Source organism: Saccopteryx bilineata, chromosome 2, assembly GCF_036850765.1.
Source record: "Saccopteryx bilineata isolate mSacBil1 chromosome 2, mSacBil1_pri_phased_curated, whole genome shotgun sequence".
In the NCBI taxonomy this organism is placed as follows: Eukaryota; Metazoa; Chordata; class Mammalia; order Chiroptera; family Emballonuridae; genus Saccopteryx; species Saccopteryx bilineata.
This window is the reverse complement of record NC_089491.1, coordinates 290,822,748-290,849,457: the sequence shown is the minus strand read 5'-3', so window position 1 is coordinate 290,849,457 and position 26,710 is coordinate 290,822,748. Positions and strand designations below refer to the sequence as shown.

General features: G+C 38.6%; 1 protein-coding gene and 1 pseudogene across 1 annotated transcript; one reads left to right on the top strand and one right to left on the bottom strand.

Moving 5' to 3' along the window:
- Positions 1–1,334: 1,334 nt before the first annotated feature.
- Positions 1,335–1,445, bottom strand: LOC136327775 (small nucleolar RNA U3; annotated as a pseudogene).
- Positions 1,446–6,517: 5,072 nt separating this feature from the next.
- On the top strand, positions 6,518–24,891 carry SHCBP1L (SHC binding and spindle associated 1 like). The gene is given in 18 exon segments (XM_066255133.1): positions 6,518–6,765; positions 6,767–7,000; positions 8,917–9,069; positions 11,372–11,580; positions 12,471–12,554; positions 12,626–12,637; positions 12,639–12,842; positions 16,078–16,130; positions 16,133–16,179; positions 20,423–20,576; positions 21,746–21,767; positions 21,769–21,909; positions 21,911–21,992; positions 23,196–23,288; positions 23,290–23,319; positions 24,298–24,387; positions 24,741–24,793; positions 24,795–24,891. Coding segments are annotated over 18 exon segments (1,947 nt in total). The 5' UTR covers positions 6,518–6,576.
- The last annotated feature ends 1,819 nt before the right edge of the window (positions 24,892–26,710 follow it).

Here is a 26,710-nt window from a genome sequence, read left to right as displayed (position 1 = left end):
ACATCTCTCTTAGCAATGTTGTTCTTGATATATTTCCTGAGGCAAGGGAAACAAAAGAAAAAATAAATAATGCGACTACAGCAAAAGAGACAATCAACAAAATGAAAGATAACCCACTGAATGAGAGAACATATTTGCCTACGATACATCTGATAAGGAGTTAATATCCAAAACTGATAAAAAAAAAAAACAACCTCATACAACTCAACACCAAAGTAACAAAAATCCAATTAAAAAGTTGTCAGAGGACCTGAATAGTCACTTCTCCAAAGGGGAGATACAGATGGACAATAGACATATAAAAAGATGCTCAATGTCATTAATCATCAAACCTGACACCTGTCAGAATGACTATCACCAGTGAATCAACAAATACGTGCTGGGGAGGCGGTGGAGAAAAGGAACCCTTATGCATTGTTAGTGGGAATGCAGACTGGTGCAGTCATTTGGAAAACAATTTGGAGATTCTTCAAAAAATTTATAAGAATTTTAATGATCCAGCAGTTCCACTTCTGGGTATAGATAAAAAAAAACCCAAAACACTAATTTAAAAGAATATATATGCACTGCCATGTTTATTACAGCATTATTTACAATAGCCAAGATATGGTAGCAGCCCAATTGTCCATCAGTAGATGAGTGGATAAAAAGTGGAGTTACATATATAATAGAATATTACTCAGCCATAGAAAAGAATGAACTCTTACCATTGGACCACTTTGTAAAGTATGTTATTGTTTAACCACTCAGCTGTACACCTGAATCTAAAACAAGATAATATTGAATGTAAACGGTAATTGAAAATAAAATTTAAAAGTAATTTTAAATAAATATGTTTGCTGTACTATTAGATATCTATGCACTCTTCCAAATGTAAGCTAATTAGCTATTGTCGTTCTTAGTGTCCTTTACTGTCAAGACTGAAGTATATGACTTCTGATAGTTGTTAAGGCAAGTCTGGGCCATTAGTTTTTACCACGGGAGGCTGTGCCCTGAAACACGTCTGGTGATTCTTTACTTTTGTGTGGCTATGTAAAAAGAAATTAAAATCCTGTATATATTTCAAAAACTGCTAAAAACAAAACCAGAACACAAAACAAGTATCAGGGAGTTAGTACACATTGTCAAAGTTTGAAGATTTAGCAGAACATCGTGTTTGAGGTTAAAGAGGTGTTAGACATTAGAGAAATGTGTCTGAACTTGCCCTTTAGCAAAGTGCTGTGCAGCCTGCTTCTGAGTCAGAGGCAGGGGCTATCAGGACTCAAGGAATGCTTCAGGCTCCACCCCACCCTTTGGGATGAGACCCCTTAAGCATCCCAAAAGCTCTCTGATGCCCTCTTCTGGAAAAACTGAGGACCTACAAGCTTCCAACAGAGTTGTTCCTGCATTCCCCCATCATTCAATTTGTAACAAACTATAGAAATGATTCCTGAAAGTATAGTCTTCACCATTCAATTTGTTTACACAGTCAAGGTCAAAGTGTTAAGAAAGAGGGAAAGATCATTGTTCTAAGAGAGAAAAAAATTAAAGTATTTGGGAACAAATTGTTGATTGGAGTGTTCAAGTTCAAGTAGTGAAACTGTAGCTGCTCTGTGTTTACCTGTGTTGCTTGTATCTGAACTTCCCTCTGGGAATGACTGGTTGATGGGAAAAACATTCCTTCCCTTGCAGCTGTCAAAGTCTAATATTTTCCTCTAGACTTCCTTTAGATTTTTACTCAAATGTCAACTATCCTCCCAATTCTGTATAAAAATTGTATCCCCAGCCCACTCTCCCAAACTCCCCCATCCCTGCTGACCCCTCCTCATACTTTTCTCATTCTCCCTAGCACCTACCACCATTTAATGTACTATACCTTTTACTTTTTCAAGTGAGGTATAATTCACATACCATACAATTCACCCATTTAAAGCATACTATTCCATGGGTTTTAGTATATTCTCAAAGTTGTACAACCATCACTACAGTCAGTTGTACAACATTCTTATCATCCCAGAAAGACCTCCTGGGTATCAAGGAGTTCACAACCTCAGGGGTGAGGAGGACAGATACACAACCTAATCCTGGGTATCAAGGAGGTCACAACCTCAGGGGTGAGGAGGACAGATACACATTTCAATTCAGGAGTTAAAAAAATATTTATTGTGTCTCTATAGTGGTGCGATTCTTTTTTTTTTTTTTTTTTTTTTTGTATTTTTCTGAAGCTGGAAACGGGGAGAGACAGTCAGACAGACTCCCGCATGCGCCCGACCGGGATCCACCCGGCACGCCCAACAGGGGCTACGCTCTGCCCACCAGGGGGCGATGCTCTGCCCCTCCGGGGCGTCGCTCTGCCGTGACCAGAGCCACTCTAGCGCCTGGGGCAGAGGCCAAGGAGCCATCCCCAGCGCCCGGGCCATCCTTGCTCCAATGGAGCCTTGGCTGCGGGAGGGGAAGAGAGAGACAGAGAGGAAGGAGGGGGTGGGGGTGGAGAAGCAAATGGGCGCTTCTCCCATGTGCCCTGGCCGGGAATCGAACCCGGGTCCCCCGCACGCCAGGCCGACGCTCTACCGCTGAGCCAACCGGCCAGGGCCTATAGTGGTGCAATTCTTAAAACTTTTACTAGTTATGTGCCAAGGGTTGGCTAAGTACTGGGGATAAAAAATATGAATGTCATTGTCACTGCATGTGAAACTTCTGCAGATTATTATTATTATTATTATTATTCCATGCAGAAAGTACTCTGAAGCACAGAAGAGGGGCTCCAGGTGTTTTTTTTTGTTTTTTTTTTTTATTTATTTATTCACTTTTAGAGAGGAGAGAGAGAGGGTGAGAGAGAGAGAGGAGAGGGGTTTAATTTTTTTTTTAATTTATTTATTCATTTTTAGAGGGCTCCAGGTTTTTATAAGCCTGATGGCATTCCAGAGAAGGTCAAGTTCTCAGCTGGAGCAGGATTACCAAACCAAAGCCAGGCTCTGAATGGGAAAGAGTGAGATCCTGAGACTTGGGATGGTGCCACCTTGCCTGACACATTTGAAAATAGTGAATCCTCAGATTCCCCTGAACCCTCTGAGCTCACTTGTCACCGTTAAAGGCTAGAGTCCCTAGGGCTTGGAGATGATGAATAGGATTCTAACTGAAGGATTATGTGTACCACCCCCGAGAATCCACCCCATATTCCCTCTTGGCCACCAGTCCAATAAATAGTGCTAAGATATGACATAACCCAGCTCCAAAAGTACTGGGTCTGCCAAGGAAGGAGAAGGATACTGAAGCAGTGGCCCACAGATACTGGCAAGAGCTGGATCAGAGAGTGAATAAAGGAGAGTTTATTAATATGGCTAGAATTCAACTCTTACATACATAATACACATGATCCTTTGTGATATAGCTTAGGCCATATTATATCTCTCCAACCTGATGTTTTGTCTCGATTTGGCCTCTCTATTCCAACTATACCAACTACCTAGACCAACTTGTTTTACCCCTCTGTAAAAGCAACAACTCACTTGCCTGGAACATTTACTCCAACCCCCATTCTGCCCCTAACTCAGGTGCCTATAGCTTCCTTCCATTTCATATTGCAGCCTATATGGGAATTGTATCTGCTAACTAGGGTAGAAATGAACACATCCACTTTGGGAAACAATTTGGCAAGACTGAGAGTTTTAAACTGTTTACACTTCCTGATTCAGGAATCCCACATTTCCTTGGGTGGGGGGATCTGAAATATTGGCAAAAAATTATGCATAAATATTTTTAAAGGAATATTTATTATTATGAAAATGAATGTAACCCAAACATCTGATAGTTTAAATTAATGAAAATTATATCCATACACAGAAATTATGTGAAACTATTGAAAATAATGTGCTTAAATAATCTGTAATGATAAGAAAATGCTTATGATATGTAAGTTAAAAAAATAAAAAGCTAATATGTCAACTTTTTAATAATGTGATAGAAAAAAATAATTGAAAGAAAATATTCCAAAATCTAACAGTAGTTATTGCCAGACATTAAAAGTACAACTGATTTAAATTTTCTTCTTTCTTACTCTTTTCTGTATGGATTGACCAAACGGGCTCCAGGAACAGAGACTGTTTTAATAATCAAGATAGCTTAAATGTCCATTCTTCTGGAAAGAAAGGTCCTTTCCTTCCCCCACCCTCATGTAGATTATATGTGTGTGTGTATATCTTTATTATATGCGGCTTAAGTGTCTGTTTGTCGCCGATAGCTTATTGGTTGCTTGCGTAACTGTACTAGCCAATGGGGTGAAGTTGCCACGGCATTCAAATAGGCCCGCCTTCTGGCATGCCACCTCTCAAACTGAGGTTAAAGATTTGAGCAATTATTATGCTGTTAAGAAATCTTAACACCAGAAGGGGTCTTTGCAATGGTACAAGACTAGAGGTTCTCCAATTGAAAAATAATGTCATAATAGCTAAGTCTTTGACTGGCTCCTCTAAAGGTGAAATACATGTCATTCCAAGAATTGATTTGGCTGCATCTCAAACAGGGTTGCCGTTTCAATTGAGACGTAGACAATGTCCTCTAAAACTTGCCTTTGCTATGACCATCAATAAGTCTCAGGGCCAAACGCTTAAGCGTGTTGGCAATTTTTTACACGAGCCTGCATTTGGACACGGTTATGTTGCCCATTCAAGAGTTTGTGAAAGAACGGAGGTAAAATTAAAAATAATTGATGGTCCTCTGCAAGGCAGCTTAAAAATGATGGCAAGATCTACACAAGAAATGTTGTGTACAAAGAGATCTTTGACATGTGAATTAACATTTTATTATTTAAATCACCTTTATTTATTGAGCTAGCGGTGGCTCTTAAGAAATGTACCGCCAGTGGTTTCCTTCATTGCACTCTACTTTAAGCAATTAAGCAAGTAGAAGGGGGAAACCCCGTGGGGCAGTAAGCAAAGGGGCATCCTCGCCGCCTGCCCTGGGTAATTCAGTTTGAATTAGCAGACACCTTTGCACAAATCATTTTAATTACAATTTATAATATCTAGAACAGCGGTCATTTCGTATGACCGCAGGGTTTTCTAGTATATATATAATTTTTTTATGGTTCTTACTAAACACAATAATCTATTGACCATCTGCACCCTTCACTAGGATTATGAAGATAGGAATTTCTTTTATTTCGATAAATTTGGAATCTATGGACTGCCTGGCACTACCTAACAAATAATTGTTTGCATGGGGGCGGGGGTACAGGGAGTTGCTGTTTTTGAACTTTTGACTAGGACCAGTGGTCTCTTATTCTGAACCGAAGAAGAAAAACCCCACTACAACTTATTTAAAAACAAACATTTTGAAGAAACGCTAGAGTAATAGAGTTTACTGCTAGTGAGTGCAAACTCGAGTTGGGTATCATTTTAAACAAAATCCAGTACTCCTGACAAAAGGAAAAACTTTAGAGTCAAAACATGATGAATGTTATAATTATTCCTTGAACTGTAGTAACATAGTATTAATACTAATATTTTCCTCCAAATAAACTCCAAAGTTAACACAGTGTCCTTCCAAATGAGCGTGGAGGAAGGCAGGTGTTTTCCCAAGGCTGTGCTCCCTAGGGGCGGGGCCTCAGGGCAACGCTCCAGCTAGACGGTAAACAAAAGTTATTCCAATTGGCTCAACGTGCGCCCCAGAGTAAAATAACAGAAACCAGTGGTCTCTGTTCTAAATGTATTTGAGCAGACTTTTATTGTGAAAGTGCTCATAGTTTGCACACATTAATTACTCCTTGGCTAGAAATGTGTGTCCAGTTTAACTGTTACATAATTTTTTTGGTGTGTGTGTGTGTGTGTGTGTGTGTGTGTGTGAGAGAGAACTTTGAGCAGTACAACAGAGATATGAAAATAGTCCAACCTATTTTTCTTGGCAGAAAGTGGCTGTCTTGTTTAATATGTAAAGAAATCTTCATTTGGGAACCACGTGAATAGGCTGGGGAAACGCTAGGTCGCTGGATTTGTCAGAAGGGCCTCTTCTAGCAATTACTGGAGGGTGCCAGGTACTATTGCCTCCCAGTACAAGCATAAATATTCCAGTCAGAAGGCTGTGTTTGTGCAGATAGGCGTGTGTGGAACTGTAGGTGGCGCATTTGTTAGGTCACGATGACCTGTAGGTGGACTCACAATCACCCAGAAAAGTATGAGGACCTAAGGAATCCTCCTCTAGGGGTGAGAGTTCTGTCACGGGGTGATTCCAGGGAGAAGGGGGTGAGGGCACAGCACTGAGGTCAACACTGTCCAACCCACTCCAGCCGACCTGTCCAGAACCTCAACCCGTGACACCCCATGCCCAAGCCCCGCCCCCACAACCATGCCCCGCCCTCTGCCATCACACCCCACTACAGCTCCGCCCCTTGACACCTGTCTTGGAACCTTCCCCTCCGCCCCGCCCCGCCCCACCCCACCCATCCCCAACGCCCACCTCGGACACGTCATCCCCAACTCACCCGGCGGGACTCCCTCGAGCCACCGCGCTCGTTGCGGGCACAGTTCGCCCGTTGGCCAGCGCAGCGCAGGGCGGGAAAGGTGACCAACGGTTGCGCTGGCTGGCCCTCGGGGCGCTGAGATGGCGTCTGGGTCCAGCGCTGTGGTGCCTGAGGACTGGGGGCGAACCGGGAGCCCGGGCAGGCGAGGCCAGAACGCCGTCTCCACGCTCAGCGGGGCCTGGGAGGCGGCGGGGACCCTGAGGAACAGCGTGTCCCCGGCGCGCTCAGTGGTGGCCTCCCCTCGGCCAGTGATAGAGGAAAGTGGGCTGCGAGGCGGCCCGGCGGCGGCTGCAGCTCCTGCCGGGTCTCAGGCCGAGGGCTTGGGAGAGAGGGCCCGGGGAGGGGGGGGGGGGGGAGAAAGAGGGGCCCCTTCCCCCTGTGCCCGAGAAGGACGAAGAGGAGGCGCGGCCACTGCCCCCGGTCTGCGAGTCCCCCATGAGGGGCATGTTGCGGGGCGAAAAGGTGGCGCTCTATTGCGACGATGTGCTGCGGGGTTGTAAGGAGGTGAGGCAGAAAACGGACCAGAATCCAGCGCGCGGGGGGGGGGGGTCACCAGGAGAATTGGGGTCTAACACTTAGGGTAATGGGGGCACAAAAAACACCTGCATTTCAAAAAATCAAATTGATTTAACATTTATAAGGTTTCCACCTTTAAATAGGCCTACATATATATATAAATAAAGGGTTTTGTTTGGGGGGTGCATTTTTCTGAAGTTGGAAAAGGGAGGCAGTCAGACAGACTCCCGCATGCGCCTGTCTGGGATCCACCCGCATGCCCACCAGGGGGCGATGCTCTGCCCATCTGGGGCGTTGCTCTGTTGCGACCAGAGCCATTCTAGCGCCTGAGGCAGAGGCCATAGAGCCATCCTCAGTGCCCCGGCCAACTTTGCTCCAATGGAGCCCTGGCTGCGGGAGAGAAAGAGAGAGGAAGGAGAGGGGGAGGAGTGGAGAAGCAGATGGGCTCGTCTCCTGTGTGCCCTGGCCGGGAATCGAACCTGGGACTCCTGCACGCCAGGCCGACGCTCTACCACTGAACCAACCAGCCAGGGCAAATAAAGGGTTTTAACCATATATATGGTTACCTAGGCCCTGACCTAAAGGAATTGCAGTTAGGTACCTGTCAAATGGAAAATTTGTCAGTTAAAGGGACAGCTCTAGTAGTAATTTTTCTGGTTTTCTTAGAGCTTATAAAAAAATGAAGCTAGATAGGCCTTATCAACAGAAGATATATACTGTACCTGGTAATAATGAATAGAATATTGTATGTTTCTGACCTATTTTTTTTAAGTTACAGCAGAATTTATGTACCCAGATATTTATTGCAGTGATATGTATAAAAGTTAAAAATTAGAAACTTATTTCCAACTATGGGGACAGTAAAGAACTTTTGGCTTCATATAATGAAAAACTATGTACCTGTAAAAATTATATTTTCAAGAACTGTAGCTATTCCTATGCTATAATGTTAAGTAAAATAAAATCGGGAAACAAAACATCGATTCATAGGTATGATGAATTAATTATATGCTAGAAAAAAGACTGGAAGGAAATACACCAAAATATCAACAATGGTTACATTCTGGCTGCCAAGATTAGGGGTGATTTTGTTTTCCTTATATTTTCTGTATTTTTTTCAGATTTTTCTGTAGCTTAACCATATTTTATAATTAAAAAAGTTTCAAAACACTGTTATCATAAAACTAGGACAGTCTTAATAACCAACTTTAATATTGAGGGTTGGAGAAGGCTAGGTCTCTCATAGGCATTGAAAAACTATCGTGACATTAATTGAACAGGGTCTAATGACTTTCATATAGCTTAGATTATCATCCTTGAAGTAGACGAATCAAAAAACTCAAATGGGAAAATATTGAATGGTTGATATACTCATTTCTTATACAGAATTGGCTTCTATTTAAAATTTTTATGTACTGAATATGTTTTAAATAGTTGTCATTACAGCTTTCAAGTTCAGAAAAGTAACTTTTTAAATATAATAATTCTTGCCTGACCTGTGGTGGCGCAGTGGATAAAGCGTCGACCTGGAAATGCTGAGGTCGCCGGTTCGAAACCGGGGCTTGCCTGGTCAAGGCACATATGGGAGTTGATGCTTCCAGCTCCTCCCCCCTTCTCTCTCTCTGTCTCTCCTCTCTCTCTCTCTCTCTCTCTATCTATCTTTCCCTCTCCTCTCTAAAATGAATAAATAAAAAAAATTTTAAAAAAAGTTCGTAAAAAAAAATAATAATTCCTATGTTTATATTTCCTCTCCATTAAATATATACTCAGCTCAAATCTATATTTTTCAGCTTCATTACTTAAGAATATATTGATTTTTTATTTAAAGTAGAAATCAGTAAAATCTATATATAAATCCAGAATTTCATATACTTTACACATATATGTGTATTTTCTTTTGCTAGGCAGAAGATGCTGATAAAACTATGAGTAGTAAATACCTATCAGAAAAATTAAAGTTGAAAGATAAATGGCTTGGAGTCTGGAAAATTAAACCTGAGGTGTTCTTTGTGAAATATGAGGAAGCTTCTATCCCTTTTGTTGGTATACTAGTTGAGGTAAATAATTTTTACCTGACCTTTGTTCTTTTGAGTGAAATTATCAGCTCTTTTTAAGACCAAAATATGACCTTATTAATTTAGGGCTTTGATACTTAAACAGAAGTTGGCAAAAAACTTACTTATATTTTAAGTTTCTAAGCAAATTAGTGAAAAAGAAGATTAGGAGGAATATAAGTACCCATTTACCTAGAAACAGTTATTAAATGTGATCTAGTAGTATCAGTCAGTGTTCTTAGCTTAGTTTTAACTGCTCAAATAATGTAAAAATAACAAAAGTGTATTAAAAATTAGTAATTTAGGTTTTAACAAATTTGGGGATTGTCCCACCATTTCCCTTCATTTTTCTCCAGTATGATAGATTAGGACAGAAAAAATGGATTAGAAAACTATCAGCCTGACCAGGCAGTGGCGCAGTGGATAGAGCATCAGACTGGGATGCACAGGACCCAGGTTCGAGACCCCAAGGTCGCCAGCTTGAGCGTGGGCTCATCTGGTTTGAGCAAAAAGCTCACCAGCTTAATTTTTTTTTTTTTAATTTTTTTTTTTTATTTATTCATTTTAGAGAGGAGAGGGAGAGACAGAGAGAGAGAGGAGAGACAGAGAGAGAGAAGGGGGGAGGAGCTGGAAGGCCCAGGAGAGGGAGAGACAGAGAGAGAGAGGAGAGACAGAGAGAGAGAAGGGGGGAGGAGCTGGAAGCATCAACCCCCACATGTGCCTTGACCAGGCAAGCCCAGGGTTTCGAACCGGCGACCCCAGCACCTCCAGGTTGACGCCCTATCCACTGCGCCACCACAGGTCAGGCAAAGCTCACCAGCTTAAACCCAAGGTCGCTGGCCCGAGCAAGGGGTTACTCGGTCTGCTGTAGTCTCACGGTCAAGGCACATATGAGAAAGCAATCAATGAACAACTAAGGTGTCGCAACGAAAAACTAATGATTGATGCTTCTCATCTCTCTCCGTTCCTGATTGTCTGTCCCTATCTATCCCTCTCTTTGACTCTCTCTGTCTCAAATAAAAAAAAAAAGAAAGAAAGAAAACTAGCAGTATATTTTGAAATGTTTTCTTACAAAAAGTACCCTTTAAATAGCCTTCATCTGAGAAAATTTTGCTTTTCTATGTCTGTAGGTAAAACATTGTGGCACAGTTGATATCATAAATTTGATTCCCTTAAAGGTCACTTATCCCCATATGGACACTAATATTTACAATCATAAATGGTACCCCTACCTCAGATTAGAAATTTCAAATCTTCGGTTTTGTTCTCAAGAAGAACTTGTGTTTGAAACATAGCATTGCACGCACCTGAAAACAATTCAATTCTGTGGTCTATGGGAAAAGGAGTTAGTGGTATTTTTACAGATAAAGAATGGCATATTTTTAAATCATAGAGACTACCCTTGCTGAGTTGTATCAAGGCATACTAACCCCATTGCCAGAGTGGTGGTAGAGAAGACCTTGTGGGAAGAAAATAATACTGATTTAAAAAATCAAAACTAAAATTTAATAAGGTATTATCAAATTTTATACCTACTTTTTGGAAATATATTTTTGTTCTGTTAATTATAAAGACATTATTTTTTAGATCATTTTTAAGTTCAAGCATAATTAAGAGGAAGATAAGATTTCCCACAACCCCCCTGACCGCAATCATGCGTAACTCCCCTTTATCAGCCTTCCCCACCAGACTGGTACATTTGTTGCAATTGATGAACCTAAAACACTGACACATCTTAATCACCCAGAGTCTATAGTTTACACTAGGGTTCACTCTTGGTGTTGTACATATGGGTTTGGACAAATTGGTAATGTCATATATCCATCGTTATAATATATATTATACCAATATTTTCACTGCTCTAAAAGGTCTCTGTGCTCTATTCATCGCCCTCACTCCCATCCAACCCCTGGCAAGCAATTATTTTTTTGTATTTGAATAGCCTTTCTTTTACAAATGATGTATTATAAATAGTAGAATTTTTTTAAAAAAGCATACATTCATGGCAAAATTATTCCAAAAAAGTACTTTTAAAATATTACTGTTCTATAAAATCCAGGTCTGGCAACTGAAACTTAGAAATAAATAATATAGGAGATGTGCAATTCCTTTTATTAGTCTTAAAATCTAATGTCTTTAATAAATAGGGTTTCAAATTTTACATTGATATTTAATATTAATCTATACTTTGTATTGATTATTAGAGAAGTCATAAAAGTTTTTTAAAATTTTGTAAGTAGCTAATATATGTGAAAAAAAGTCCTTGTGTCATTTGTAATTACAAGTTTTATAATATTTATTTTAGGTGTACACACCACACCAAAGCTCATCATCTTGTTTCAAAGTGACTGTTTCTGTTGCTGAGCCTTTTTCTTCTAATATAGCAAATATCCTGAGGGATTTGGTTGATGAGATTTTAGAACGAGAGCATAGCGTGCCCCTCTTGGAAGTGTACCCTGTTGAAGGACAAGATTCTGATATACATGATACTGCTTTGGCCTTGGAAGTTGTAAGGTATGACAGCTTTATACTTCTGAAAATTAAAATGATCATATTCAAAATTTTAATTTAATATATAAGTTTAGTTCATACAAGCATTCTGTGAATATTTATTGATTTAATTTTTACTCACTGCTGAATTCAGTTTGTCTGTTTTTAATGAACATTTTTGTAAGTCAGTTAAAACAGTCTCTTGTGGCCCTGGCCGGTTGGCTCAGTGGTAGAGTGTCGGCCTGGCGTGCGGAAGTCCTGGGTTCGATTCCCGGCCAGGGCACACAGGAGAGGTGCCCATCTGCTTCTCCACTCCTCCCCCCCTCCTTCCTCTCTGTCTCTCTCTTCCCCTCCGGCAGCGAGGCTCCATTGGAGCAAAGATGGCCCGGGCGCTGGGGATGGCTCCTTGGCCTCTGCCCCAGGTGCAAGAGTGGCTCTGGTCGGGGCAGAGCGACGCCCCGGAGGGGCAGAGCCATTTAAGGGCATTACAAATACTAGATGTCATTCACAATACGATTGTTTCTTATAATCTGGTACAATTTGAGAAGCTATCCATAAACTTAATACAGAATATTTTGGGGCATGTTTTTGTTTTTCTAATGCTTTTTCCCCCCTCAATATACAAAGTTGATGATATCTTAAGTATTTTTTTGGTGAACAAAATAATCACCCAAATGTATGAAACTTACAATTCCACTTCAGAACATTATTTAGTCTGTAGTAACCTAAAATAGAATCCAGATAATCAAAAATTTAAAGTTTACTTTTAATATTCATTTATTGAAAGGTCATTTAAAAATATTTTTCTTAGAAGTTAGAATTCATGTAAAAAGAATTCTGACATCAGAATGTCTTTTTAGTCCTAAATGTGGTACTGGTTTTGATCACTTTCATCTTAATTTGATTTATCACAGGTTTTTTAATGACTTTCTTTGGAGAGACTGGGATGGAAAAAATTGTGAGCATTATACTGCTTTGACTGAAGAAAGAATTAATTTGTAAGTATACTTAAAACCTTGTTCAGCACATTATATGAGATCAACATTGTAACTATATTGATACTTTTCAGGTAGTGTGATATAAGATGGAACAATACCTGGTCCTATCGCACAATGTTACAGAAAAACTTTGGAGAAATATAAAAACAAGTGTGTCGAGCTTTCTGAGTATCAGAACAATATTAAAGAAGATGGGTCAGCAGCAGAGGCTGTTGAATGCTGGCAAAAATACTATGAGATAGAAATGCTCTGTAGATTATTGAAAATGTGGGATGATTTACATCTCCGGTAATAATTTGCTCTATTTTATTTATTTATTTATTTAGCAGAGACAGAGAGAGTCAGAGAGAGGGATAGGGACAGACAGACAGGAAGGGAGAGAGATGAGAAACATCAATTCTTCGTTGCAGTTCGTTAGTTGTCCATTGACTGCTTTCTCATATGTGCCTTGTTGGGGGGGGGGCTACAGCAGACCAAGTGACCCCTTGCTCGAGCCAGTGATCCTGGGCTTAAGCTGGTGAGCCTTGCTCAAAGCTGATGAGCCCATGCTCAAGCTGGAGACCCGGGTCTTCTGCGTCCCAGTCTGATGCTCTATCCACTGCGCCACGTCTGGTCAGGCAATTTGCTCTATTTTAAGTGGAAAATAAACTATTGTTTGGTCATTCTTTTATCATGCCACTTAAGTTATATATGTTACCTTGATTGATATAATTATAAAATTAGATGTCCAAAATATGAGATAAGCATAAGGTGCAACTACCAATATTGGAAAATTATTTTATATAGCTTATTGACTGAACAATTTTTATTTTATTTTTTTTTATTTTTTTTACACAGAGACAGAGAGTGAGTCAGAGAGAGGGATAGACAGGGACAGACAGACAGGAATGGAGAGAGATGAGACGCATCAATCATTAGTTTTTCATTGCGCGTTGCAACACCTTAGTTGTTCATTGATTGCTTTCTCATATGTGCCTTGACCGTGGGCCTTCAGCAGACCAAGTAACCCCTTGCTGGAGCCAGCACCTTGGGTTCAAGCTGGTGGGCTTTTTGCTCAAACCAGATGAGCCCGCGGTCAAGCTGGCAACCTTGGGGTCTCGAACCTGGGTCCTCTGCATCCCAGTCCAACGCTCTATCTACTGCGCCACCGCCTGGTCAGGCGACTGAACAATTTTTTAATGAAAAAAATCCCATAGATCTGATCTTTTTCTTATCTTTCACCTTCATCTTCTTGATTATGGCCAAAACATAAGAAGGGAGGTAGACTTCCTCCACATATAATATACAAAGTAAAGAGATTTGCCTAATTTGGCTACCTCATAATTTCTGCTTTTCTAACCAACATGAGTTGTTTTTTATGATAAATAAAACAATATAGATTTAACCAGCATCATTCTCCTTTAGAATACTTCCAAATCTATTAAAATATTTTTACATTGCTGTGCAGTAAAAGTATATATTTCTGTCTTTGTGTTAAATAGGGCAGAAACAGGATTTCTTGCTCATGTTCCCCAAATTAATGGAAAATCTTGAATGGAGCCAAAAAACTTCTATTTCATACTAAATTGCTAAGCCCCTTCTTTTGTATTCTGGTTGAATACAAGACTAACAATCTTTAGAAGAACATAACACAATCTAGAGTTACTAAAATATATTATATATATTATCCAAAATCTCCAGTGCTCAACCAAAAATTAATAGACCTGCAAAGAAACCAGAATGTTAGTTCCATACTTGGGAAAAAAGTTAATAGAAACTGATTTTTAAGGGGGCTCAGATGTTGGATTTATCAGACTTCAAACCAATTTTCATGAATATGTTTAAAGAATTAACAGAAAATATTGTGTTAATAAGTTCATAGAAAATCTCAATAGAGAAATGGAAACTACAGAAAAGAACCAAGAATTTCCAGATTGAGCTTGTGAGTTAACATTACCATATTTACCACAAGAAAATTGGTCTCCCATATATTAACTCAAAGTGATCCGTAGGCCTAAATGTAAAACAATACTATAAGATTTCTAAAAGAAAACATAGGCAGAAACTAAGGTGACCTTGGGTTTGGCGATGAGTGTTTAAATACAACACTGAGTGTGATGGGAATATTCTATATCTTGATTGTTTTGATTGAGGTAAATGTGTGTATATTTTGAAACCTCATGAAATGATTCACTTAAAATGAATGTCTGTGTAAATTATACCTTAATCAGTTTGATTAAAAGACACTGATATATACATCTGATTTTAAAACTAGGATTGCATGATTACTGTTATATCCTGTATGTAGGATGCTTTCTTCTTTGAGCAACTAGTAATCGGGTATATGGTGGGGAAAAATGTCTGAGTAGTTCCCTTTCTCAATATCAAAACCACTTGCTTAAATTCGTATAAAAATGCTAAGTGGATCTGATTTTGAAATGTTAAATGAAACTTTTGCTTTGGGAGACATTGCTAAAATGTTGGAATACACGTTTTAATAACTCTCACAATCAATTAGTATTATAACCAGTTTCCTGAGAATTTAAACTTCACAAAATATTTGATAAGTGAAATATAACTGGAAAAATATCGGTATTAAAGCTGTACCCTGTTATCATCAAGCAGTAATCAGAGTGCTACAGAGAACCCAAAAGTTTATACTTCGGGAGAGTAATGGTACATCCACATCTATTGGAAATGGAGTGTCCCTTCTCTGACAGCAATGATAAAAGTTATACTCAAATTTCTTTTCTTTCTTTTGATGACACTTAAATGATTAAGAGACAAAGGACAGGAAATTTAAAGAAAAGGAAAAAGAGAAAGAATGGAATTAAAAGTACTGAATAGCAAACAATATAAAAACAGCTAAGAGAGAAGCTAGAATTTCTATGGAGACCCTATCCTTTGAAACAAAACAATCTGTTAATTTAACAGTGCATCTAAAATTAGACGTACCCTAAAACATTCTTATGCTTCAACCCACCTCTGCTTTGTGTGAGTCTACAATTCATTCAGTGGATTATGAAAGTATGATCAGGAATTTTTTCTACTGTATTGAAGAGTTGAGGGGACTTAGGTACTGTATGTAGTGTGTTGCATACAGATTTTGGGTATAAACCATTAAAATGAAAAGATTTTAGATTTCAAAGGTTTAAACACTCAGTTATCTAAAATATCTTAACCAGTCAGACCTGTGGTGGCGCAGTGGATCAAGTGTCGACCTGGAACGCTGAGGTTGCTGGTTCAAAACTCTGGGCTTGCCTGGTCAAGGCACATATAGGAGTTGATGCTTCCTGCTTCTCCCCCCTTCCCCCCCCCCTGCTTCTCTTATCTAAAACGAATAAATAAAAGTAAGTTAAAAATAAATAAATAAAAGATCTTAACCATTCATTGTTCTCAAGTTGCTCATTGCTTTCCAGGAGCATAAAATTAGTGAAATGTATTTCTCAAAGATGCTTAATACCAAGTTTTTATTTTCTAAGTTAGTATAGCTTGTTGAATCTTTTTCCATCATTAATTTAATCATAAATGGTATCAACTTTAGAGTCCACGGACCTTTTTTCTCAAGAATTCTGAGGCACAGGAAAGGAAAAAGAATTTGGAAAGACTAACACATGTTGTAGCAAAAGTGATGACTACTGACATGGTAAGAAATACACTGTGTTCTTATTTGTTCGTGTAAGTTTATCCACATATAATCAGAAAGGGAGCTCTTTGAGGGTAGGGTTCTTGTCTGACTTATGTATGCCTTACTTCCCCCATTACATCCATCGTAGTGATTGGCATCTCGTAAGTACTAAAGGAATAAATGTCAACCATTATCTGCTGAGTACTAACCTTTGTTGTCAGGCGCTCTGCTGGAAGTATGGAGAGGACAGAGACAAATATGAGGAAGAATGCATCTGATGGAAATACAGGGGTGAACCAGACCCATAGTCTTGCTTCTTTATACATTCTAGATGCTTTTTATCCCTCCTCTGTCTTCTAAGTGCTTGGGACTTTTTTCTGCACTGTTATCCCTAAGTGATTTCTCTGCTCTCTACCCATGACTTCAGTTATATCTATGATGATCTAAAATGTGCATCCACAGCACAGGTTTCTGTGCTGACCCCCACACCTGTATGTCCAACTGCCTATTGCTGATCTCACTTCAATTCAAATCTCCACAATTAAATTCATGATCTTATTTATTGACTTGTTTATATTCCAGAGTTCCCTGTTCCAATAAATGGTACCACTGTGCACCCAGCTGCTAATTACAATTTTCTGAAAGTTATTCTATTTGTATTCACTTCCACGTATCCACGTCCTCCCTCAGGAACACCGCATCCTATGTATACTGTCATTTCCAGCCGTTCTCAACCTTCCAGAATACATGAGACTGCTGTGTACGATCACAGCACCCTGCCCTTTCCCTTTTCATGTCTGTATTTAATACCTTTTGTTGGAATCTACTGAATGTCCATCTCTTACTAGAATATGAGCTGCTTGAGAGCAAAGGCTATATAATGACTATACATCCATCATGTAGCATGAAGCTTGGCACGTGGTGGGTACCCAACTGTTTTGGTTGAATTAGTCAATGAGTGCATGCTTGACGAAGAGTAAGTATGTGTGAGAAATTGAAAGAAGTCCAGCAGGGAGGGGCGTGAGTTATAAAACTGGTTTATTAGACTGGTCTTGTCTCTTGTCCTACCCATATTGCTTATTGGACCAGATTATTCAACATTAACTGTTCTACCAATTATCTTTCCAACATCTTTATAAAAAGGTACAGATTTTGTGTTTATCTCCTGCCTTATTTTCTCATTTTTATTTTTGCTTCTCTTTTTTTTTTTTGTTTTAAATCTGTTTCTGGGCCCTGGCCGGTTGGCTCAGTGGTAGAGCATCGGCCTGGCGTGCAGAAGTCCTGGGTTCGATTCCCGGCCAGGGCACACAGGAGAAGCGCCCATCTGCTTCTCCACCCCTCCCCCTCTCCTTCCTCTCTGTCTCTCTCTTCCCCTCCTGCAGTGAGGCTCCATTGGAGCATAGATGGCCCGGGCGCTGGGGATGGCTCCTTGGCCTCTGCCCCAGGTGCTAGAGTGGCTCTGGTTGCAACAGAGCGCCGCCCTGGAGGGGAAGAGCGTCGCCCCCTAGTGGGCATGCCGGGTGGATCCCGGTCAGGCACATGTGGGAGTCTGTCTGTCTCTCCCCGTTTCCAGCTTCAGAAAAATACAAAAAAAGAAAAAAAAAAATCTGTTTCTAACTTTATTTTCCTACATGAGAAGTTTCTTGCTTTTTATCCAGTGCTTTGCAGCTCTTTCTTCTGTGTGTAAGTAAATGGCCATGAACTTGGGAGGTGAGGATCAGCTGAAAAGGCAGCATCAGCTCCCATTTGCTCAGATCTTTGATTTTATACTTACCTTTGAGGTTGACAAAATATTTGATAGTAGTCAAGCTGTGTATACAGCCTTGAACAGCTTTCCCAACTTTGAAGATTCCTGACTCAGCGTTCTGCCTGCTCTGTACTCTCTCCTGAAACAGTTTTTGCCACATTCATCATCCTGCTGGTGGTCTCATAAGCAGCACAGTGAAAAAAATGGACTTTGTAGTCAGATCACCCAGTTTATATAGCTTCTCCAAGACCACTTAGTAACTATGTAATCTTGGGCAAGCTGCCTAACCTCTGAACCTCGATTTCCTTATTTGCAGAGTGCTTTAAAAGATAGGTAAATATCTGTGTGCTGTGTGGATTAAGAACATGGGCTCTGGAGTCAAACTGCTGGGATTCAGATTCTGGCTTTGCCACTTCCTTAGTTGTGTGATTTTCAACAAGTCATTTATTTACCCATCAGTTCTTCAGTTTCTCACTCGTAAATTGGGGGTAAGAGTTTTTACAGTTTTAGATCTTATCATTTAGGTCATTGATCCATTTTTAGGTTTGTTTTTTTTATATATAGTATGAAGTCCAATTTCATCCCTCTGCATAGTCAATTATCCAATTATTCCAACACCATTGTTGAAGAGACTCCTTTCTTTACCCACTGGACAGGTTTGGCAACCTTTAGAAAATCAGTCGGCCATGATGGTGGTGTGTGTTTATTTCTAGGCTTTCAATTCTGTTCCATTGGTCTAAATGCTTATCCTTATGACAGTATCAGTTTGATTACTGTGGCTTTGTAGACATTTTTGAAATCAGAAGTGTGAGACCTCCAACTTTTATTTTCCAATAATGTTTTGGATATTAAAGGTCTCTTGTAATTCCATATGAATTCGAGAATGAGCTCTTCCATTTCTCTAAAAAAAAAAAAGCATTGGAATTTGGATAGGGATTACATTGAATCTGGAGATCAATTGGTAGTGCCATTCTAGCAATATTAAATCTTCCAATTCATGAATATGGGGTTTTCCAATGATTTATTCTTTAATCTCTTTCAGCAATGTTTTGTAGTATTTGACATACAGGTTTTCACCTTTTATGGAGGTTAAAGTTTATTCCTAGATCTTTCATTATTTTGGATGCTATAGTAAATGGAATTGTTTTCTTAATTTCCTTTTCAGGTTATTCATTGCTTGTATACAGAAACAAAACAGTTGATCTTGTACCCTGCAACTTCACTGAATTTATTAGTTATTACACATTTTTGATGAATTCTTTGGGATTTTCTATGTATAGGATATATAGGATCCTGTTGTCTGCATATAGTTTTCCTTCTTCCTTTCTAGGCTTATCTTACTGCTTTGTATAGAACTTCTGGCTAATATAATGTTGAATATCGATGTTAAAAGTGGGCATCTTTGTCTTGTTTTTGATCTTAGGGGACACTATGGACTGAGTTGTCTCTCCCCATAATTCATACGTTGAAGTCTTAACTCCCAGTACCTCAGAATGTAACCACATGTATTTGGAGATAAGGTGTTTAAAGAAGTAATTAAATTAAAATGAGGCAGTCTTAACCTGCTTTTCTAACAAGAAAAAAAAAAATATATATGAAAGATAATGCTCTATTAAAACAAAAGAATAGGTATTTTTTCAGAGTATATTTTTAGTTTCCAAATTTATAGTTCCTCACTCTTCATGGCACTAATAATGAAGCCCTCTACGCTTTTCTATCCCCAAGTGAAAATTCCTAATATTGTATTTTTTTTTTAGTTCTACAACCTTTACTACATAAGATTTTGTGGATTTACCAAAATTGTAGGGTTAGTCTGAGTTAAAGAAAACTAAAAAGTATATGAAAAGAGATCTGGTGTCAGAGGAACCTAGGCCTAAAGCTTAGCTTCACTGCTCATTTTGCTGTTTCCTTGGGCAACAACTTACCGAATGTCCCCATAAATGAGACGCACCCTTTTTGAAAAATTTGGGGTCTAAAAACTGGGAGCGTCTTATATAGTAGTTGCAGATTTTTTTACTTGCATTTCCCGCTTTTTCGTGGGAATGAATTTTATGATGAATACAATTTGAGTTCAACAACTTTACGTAATATATTTTTTTCAAATTTTGGGCCCCAAAATTAAGATGCGTCTTATACATGGGATTATGGAGAAATACTGTAATCTCATTGTTTCAATTTCTTTAACCTTTTAAAAGAACAGTAATACTTTACCCTCAAAGAACTGTTGTGATGCTTAGGAGATAACAGGTAAAATTCAAAATATGACTCCTGGCACACAGTATTTAATAGCTGTAAAATTACTAGTGATCATAAAAAAAAATTCTCATTTCACCACTCTCTTAAATGATGGACTGATGCTTTGAACATTTAACAAACATAAACACATATAATAACTACAGTGCATTATTTATGTACACGATTAAGTCTTGGGAAGAGCACGTTACCAATAAGTGACTAAAATGACCTTCCAGTTTTCACCTGTTGAAGGTGTGCTGTTTTATTTCTTCTTTTCAGGTAAAGGACTTCTCTTCAGACATGTTTCTCCAATAGCACAATGATTTGGATTTGGCTTTGGAGAGTTGTTATAGTGGAGACACAGTACTTATTTTTCCAGGAGAATATCAAGCTGTAAATCTTGCTTTATTGACTGATGACATCATTATAAAGGGTTAGCAGATTTTATAGTGATGTGTAGATTGTATATTATAAACATGGTTAATCAAATTATTAAAAATTAGAACAGGGTTTATCTTTCACAAAAATCCCTTATGTGCCTTTTACAATTGAGATTTTTTCATGTGTATGTTGTCTGTACAGATGACCTTGTTTGGCTATACTGTATCAGAGCAAATCAATGAGACTACTTTTACCCCATGAAAATGTAGCACAGATTCTCAATAAATGATCAAAACCAGAAAAAAAAATAAAACATCTGCTTATAATATTTTCTATTAGCACTATCTGTGTTTTTACCAAACAGCTTTCTTCTTGTCTGCCTCCACTGTACTTCATATCATTTTAGAGGGAAATCCAAATGTAAGGCTATATTAAAATATACTCAGTATTTTCTAAAAAAGGTTAATTCACATGCAAACTCACTAAAATAGAAGTATAAAAGCAGTTTATTAACTTTTTCTTAAGGTTCTGAACATACTTAGTACCTTTACTCTTGCCCTTTTATGTTGTAGCATGAGTATGTATTCCCACTGGCCAAAAGAACAGGTTATGTAAATTTTGCCTATCTATGCAAAAACTGAGCAAAACTTGCACTCGATTTTTATTATTATAATCAGTAGTATTTTGCTGAACTACATGAATAAGGTTCGTGGTTGTAATTTTAAAAATGTGTAGCCTTGAAGCTTCAACTCATTTTGGGTTGATGTTAAATTTAGGTGATTGTTTTGACTACTGTGGAGCAAAATTAGGGATATGACTGCATTACTCTTGTCACCTAATTCAAGAGTCTCTGCCCGCTTTTTATCAGTATGGTAATTTATTATGGTTTTAAAACTAGGTTATGGTAAGATACGTTTTGTGTCTTAGATATTGTGTAGAATGATTATGTAATTTAAGGAAATATGTAGTGGAAAGCATATGTTAAATAAATATCATAGCTAGATTTAGATGAACTATAAATCCAGAATCTGGCACCAAAATATAGACAAAAGATTATATTACAGGTAAGTCTCTAATTAGTTAACAACTGAATTGTTACAAATATTACTTATTAAAATATGTGAAAAGAAAAACTTCGTAATAGCAAGTATTAGTGAATGACCAAAGGGCTTTAAACTTTGGGACTACTGATTTAATTATGTATTTTTCCCTATGATTCAGGAGTTGGAAAGAGAGAGGAAATTGATTACTTCTGAACCTTTTCATGACAGTTTTGTGGTATCCAAAGCTGACAATGTGAAACTAATACATCTATCTTTGATACAACATGGGACAGTGGACGGTATTGTGGTGGTGGAGTCTGGTCACATGACTCTAGAAAACTGTATTAAAATGTGAAGGAACAGGAGTGTGTGTGCTTACAGGAGCTGCTTTGACAATTATAGACAGTGAAATGACTGGTGCCCAGGTACCAGTGAAATAACTGGTACCTCTGCGCCCAGGGCCAATTTGCTCCAATTGAGCCATGGCTGCCGGAGGGAAAGAGAGGGAAGGAGGAGGGGGAGAGGTGGAGACAGATGGGCGCTTCTCCTGTGTGCCCTGACTGGGAATCAAACTGGGACTTTCACTGGGTTGGCAGATGTTCTACAGCTGAACCAACCAGCCAGGGCCCCAGATAGTTCATTTTAAAAACCATGGCTGTACAGGACTATCTATAATTTTGAGTGATCTTAATATACAAACAACAGGTAACAATTACTTCATCTTGGAATTATAATTAAGCTTAGAAACTAATGAAAATAAACAAAATGAGGACAAGTACAAGAATGTCATAGTACACTGAGGAAAAGTGATCTGCCTAAGTCCAAAGTAAGAAATTGTTAGCTTTGCGTTATGTGATTTTTTAAAAGAAAATATAGGAATCAGTGGCTATAAAATAGATCATGAATCAATTACCTGATGGCTTATTTAAAAAGAAATAGTACTTATAAGCTGTCAGACAGTGTTGTAAGGTATTGTGATTAGTTCTGACAGTTTGAGTCTTCAAGTAACAAATACAAAGATCATTAAAGGACTGGAAAGTTGAACTAGAAATAAGATTAAAGGAAGCAGAAAAATGCGAGGATCTTATCACTAAAATGAGTAAACAGACTTTAGCAGCATTTTAAGGAGAGAGGGCCTGACCTGTGGTGGCGCAGTGGATAAAGCGTCAACCTGGAAATGCTGAGGTTGCCGGTTCAAAACTCTGGGCTTGCCTGGTCAAGGCACATATGGGAGTTGATACTTCCTGCTCCTCCCCCCTTCTCTCTCTCTCTCCCCTCTCTATAATGAATAAATAAAATCTTTAAAAAAAAAAAAAAAAAAAAAAAGGAGAGAGGATATATAAGTAAATTTTTATAAATGCAAAGAATTAAAGAAAACTTTGACTCCCTTCTAGAGACTCCATTTGGGTGGTGAGCAACATAACTTCTTTCTAGGCTTAAGACTCTCCAAACACGGATAAGTTTCCCACAATTTTAAAACATCTATATAATAGTGTTGCTTGCACTATCATGTATTTTCATGTAACTTAGTGTTATGTATTATAAAATTGTAACTTTCAAATCTTAAGAAAATTTTGGAGAGGTATGTTTGTGTTGAATAGATTGTTTTATTTGCTTTTTATTTACAGGGTGCTGGGGTTGAACTGTATCCTGGGAGCATAGCCACTTTGGAAAGAAATGAAATTCATCACTGTAATAACTTCAGAGCCAGTGACAGTTCAAAAAAGCACTTTAGATGGAGTTAATATAAAGGTATTCTTACATTTCTTAACATAGAATTGTTATAAGATTTATAAATAATTAAAAAGGTGTTAAAATATTATTTATTAGTCTAAACATTATCAATGATTTGTAATAGTACAAATAAACTATGGTTTAAATGATAGCTGATAGGAAACAAGTTTAGTTTTATAATTTAGTAATTTTGACTTGAATGCTTACCAAATAACTTTGAATATGAGAAAGTGGGTAAGTTTGCTGTTATAAAAAATATCTTAGATTTCTCAATGAGCAAAAATTAAAATGACTATACTGAGAAATATATTTTCAAACTTCATAATTTGAACCAATTAAAACAAATAGTAACAATTTACAAGTGAAATGCTCTCATTATTTTCCACTTCTGTAATTACAACCTTTTTAGATCCCTTCCTAGACTTGTGTAGTTAATGAAGTTTTTCCATAGAAATCTAGTTTACATAGCATTAACGGACATTATTTTCATTATCTGAAATAATTTATTTTTATACTTATATTAAATGATAAAAGGGGAGATAGCAAGACTCCCACATACAGCCCAACTTGGATCCACCCAGCAACCCCCATCTAGGACTGATGCCCAAGTACCGAGCTATTTTTAGCACCTGAGGCTTATGTGCTTGGACCAATGAAGCCACTGGCTGCAGGAGGAGAGAAGCAGATGGTTGTTTCTCCTTTGTGTCCTGACTGGGATTCAAGCCCAGGACATCTATACACTGGGCTGATGCTCTATCCACTGAGTCACATGCCAGGGCCAATCATGTTATATTAAAAGTCACCTTCATGGGATATTGCTGTAACCTCATCCAGAATCAGTTATCTTCATCAATAATTAAAAATATACTTGTTCAAAACTGGGATTCTGTTGTCTTAAAACATGTAAACCAAAGAATAAGTTCTAGAGTTTATGACATGTTCATTAGTTCTTATATTTATAGATTGAAAAACTAATTTTCTTGAATCCTATAACAGGCTCTTCCTGCACTGAAACTGAAGATAACTAATAATCATATTCATAGCAACAATGGCTATGGAGTAAGCATTCTTCAACCAATGGAAGTTGTTTTTGTTTTTGTTTTCCCCCTGAAGCTGGAAACGGGGAGGCAGTCAGACTCCCGCATGCGCCCGGCCAGGATCCACCGGGCATGTCCACCAGGGGGCGTCGCTCTGTTGTGACCAGAGCCAGTCTAGCGCCTGAGGCAGAGGCCATGGAGCCATCCCCAGCGCCCGGGCCATCTTTGCTCCAATGGAGCCTTGGCTGCAGGAGGGGAAGAGAGAGACAGAGAGGAAGGAGAGGGGGAGGGGTGGAGAAGCAGATGGGCACTTCTCCTGTGTGCCCTGGCCGGGAATCGAACCTGGGACTTTCGCACGCCAGACTGACACTCTACCACTGAGCCAACTGGCCAGGGCAACAGTTTTTTATTGTATCAGAAGCCCTCAACAGAGGGGCTGTTTCAGGAGACAAGATGAAAACATGCTATTGAAAAAATGCAAAATCTGAATCTGGAAATGAATAAAATAGAAGCAAACTTAAAAGGGGGATATATCAGAATAGTTACAAGTTAAACCATCTGGGTTTATGTTAAAGGTTTTTTATTTGATAGTTGCTTAATCTCAACTCCCACAGAAATAGCAGTTTTAATTAAAGTCAAAACTTTAAACATTTTAATGCTTTCACTGATTCATTTTAAGATTAAAAAAATTTTTTTTTAAATTTTTTAGAGGCTGAGAGTGAGTCAGAGAGAGGGACAGACAGACAGGAACGGAGAGAGATGAGCAGCATCAATCATTAGTTTTTCATTGCGCATTGCAACACCTTAGTTGTTCATTGATTGCTCTCTCATATGTGCCTTGACCGCGGGCCTTAGGCAGGCGGGGTAACCCCTTGCTCGAGCCAGCGACCTTGGGTTTAAGTTAGTGGGCTTTTGCTCAAACCAGATGAGCCCGCACTCAAGCTGGCAACCTCGGGGTCTCGAACCTGGGCCCTCTGCATCCCAGTCCGACGCTCTATCCACTGCGCCACCGCCTGGTCTGGCCATTTTAAGATTTTTAAAAAATGTTTTGAAATATAACTCACAAACCATAAAATTCATCCTTTTAGGTATTTAACTCAGTGATATTTAGTGTATTTTTAGTATATGTACCATCATCATCACTAATTCCAAAAACATGTGGTTTTAAACTGTTTTTAATATTCTTAGTCCAATAAGAAGCATTAGATGTTCTATGTAGAAGTTTACAGCTAATTCCTGATTCGCTGCCTTTTATATGAGCTAGTAACTGTAAGACAGCACTATTACATAGGACCAGGCTCAACTGTAGGGAACAAGGAAATTCAAAATAAGAGAGGTAAACAATACAGAAATCTACTTCTCCCTCATATTCAAGTCCAAAGGCGTTCGTATAAGACTAGTAGATGTTCCATGTGGCTATTTAGCATAGAACTGGTAGGTCTAGCTGTCCCATGCTAGAAAATCGTTTCCTCTATCTTGTTTTACCACTGCATGGTTTCAATTCAAAATTACGTGGTCCAACACAGCAATCATTGCTCAAGCCATTGTCTAAATCCCAGCAAAGCAGAGGGATTGTTCCAACTTTCATGCCTCTCTGCAGCTAGAATCTAATCACATGGTTATATCTAACTACAAATGAAGGTAGGAAATAAAATCTTTAAACTGGATGGCTATGTGTCCTCTAAGAGGGGATTCTTCTTATAAAGTGAATTTATATTGACTTCAGGATATGAAAGGAAATACACTCAAATACTTTTCCTTCATCAATTTGCCTTTTACTTTGTTACCTGTACCTAGCCAAGGTGAAACTGTCACCATAAGGAATTTTTTGAGGCTGAGTTGAATAAGGCATAGTTTTTCTGCAGTGTTTGAAGAGTCCTTTTTTTTAAAAAAACAAAACACATATAAGGTCTTTTTAGGTGGGTGAAAAAAGACAATTTCAGGGATCTTCCATGGAGGCTGTAACAAGAACAATCGCTGTTCCATAATGAATTTAATGAGCTGTAAGAGTGGGGATTTTCCTTTCCAGGCCTCTTCCTTGACCTCTGTTTTTGGCTTCAGTAAGTGTAGGTGATAGACAAGTAGATCTTTTGAGTGTGAGCAGACGGCTCCCTCATTGGCCATCGGCCTCTGTTCTTTTGCTGCCATTGGTTTCCAATTGCTTTCCCACTTTGGAATAGTTTTCTCCTATTCTTATTCCTAAAGCATGCACAAAGCATTAAGATTTTCTAAGAAATTTGATCTTTCATAGATTGTTTTATGTCCCTCCTTGACCTTCCCACACCTACCTTTTCTCTCATTAACAAATTACCACAAATTCAGAGGCTTGAACATTATCTTAGTTCCATGGGTGAAAGTCTGACATGGGTCCA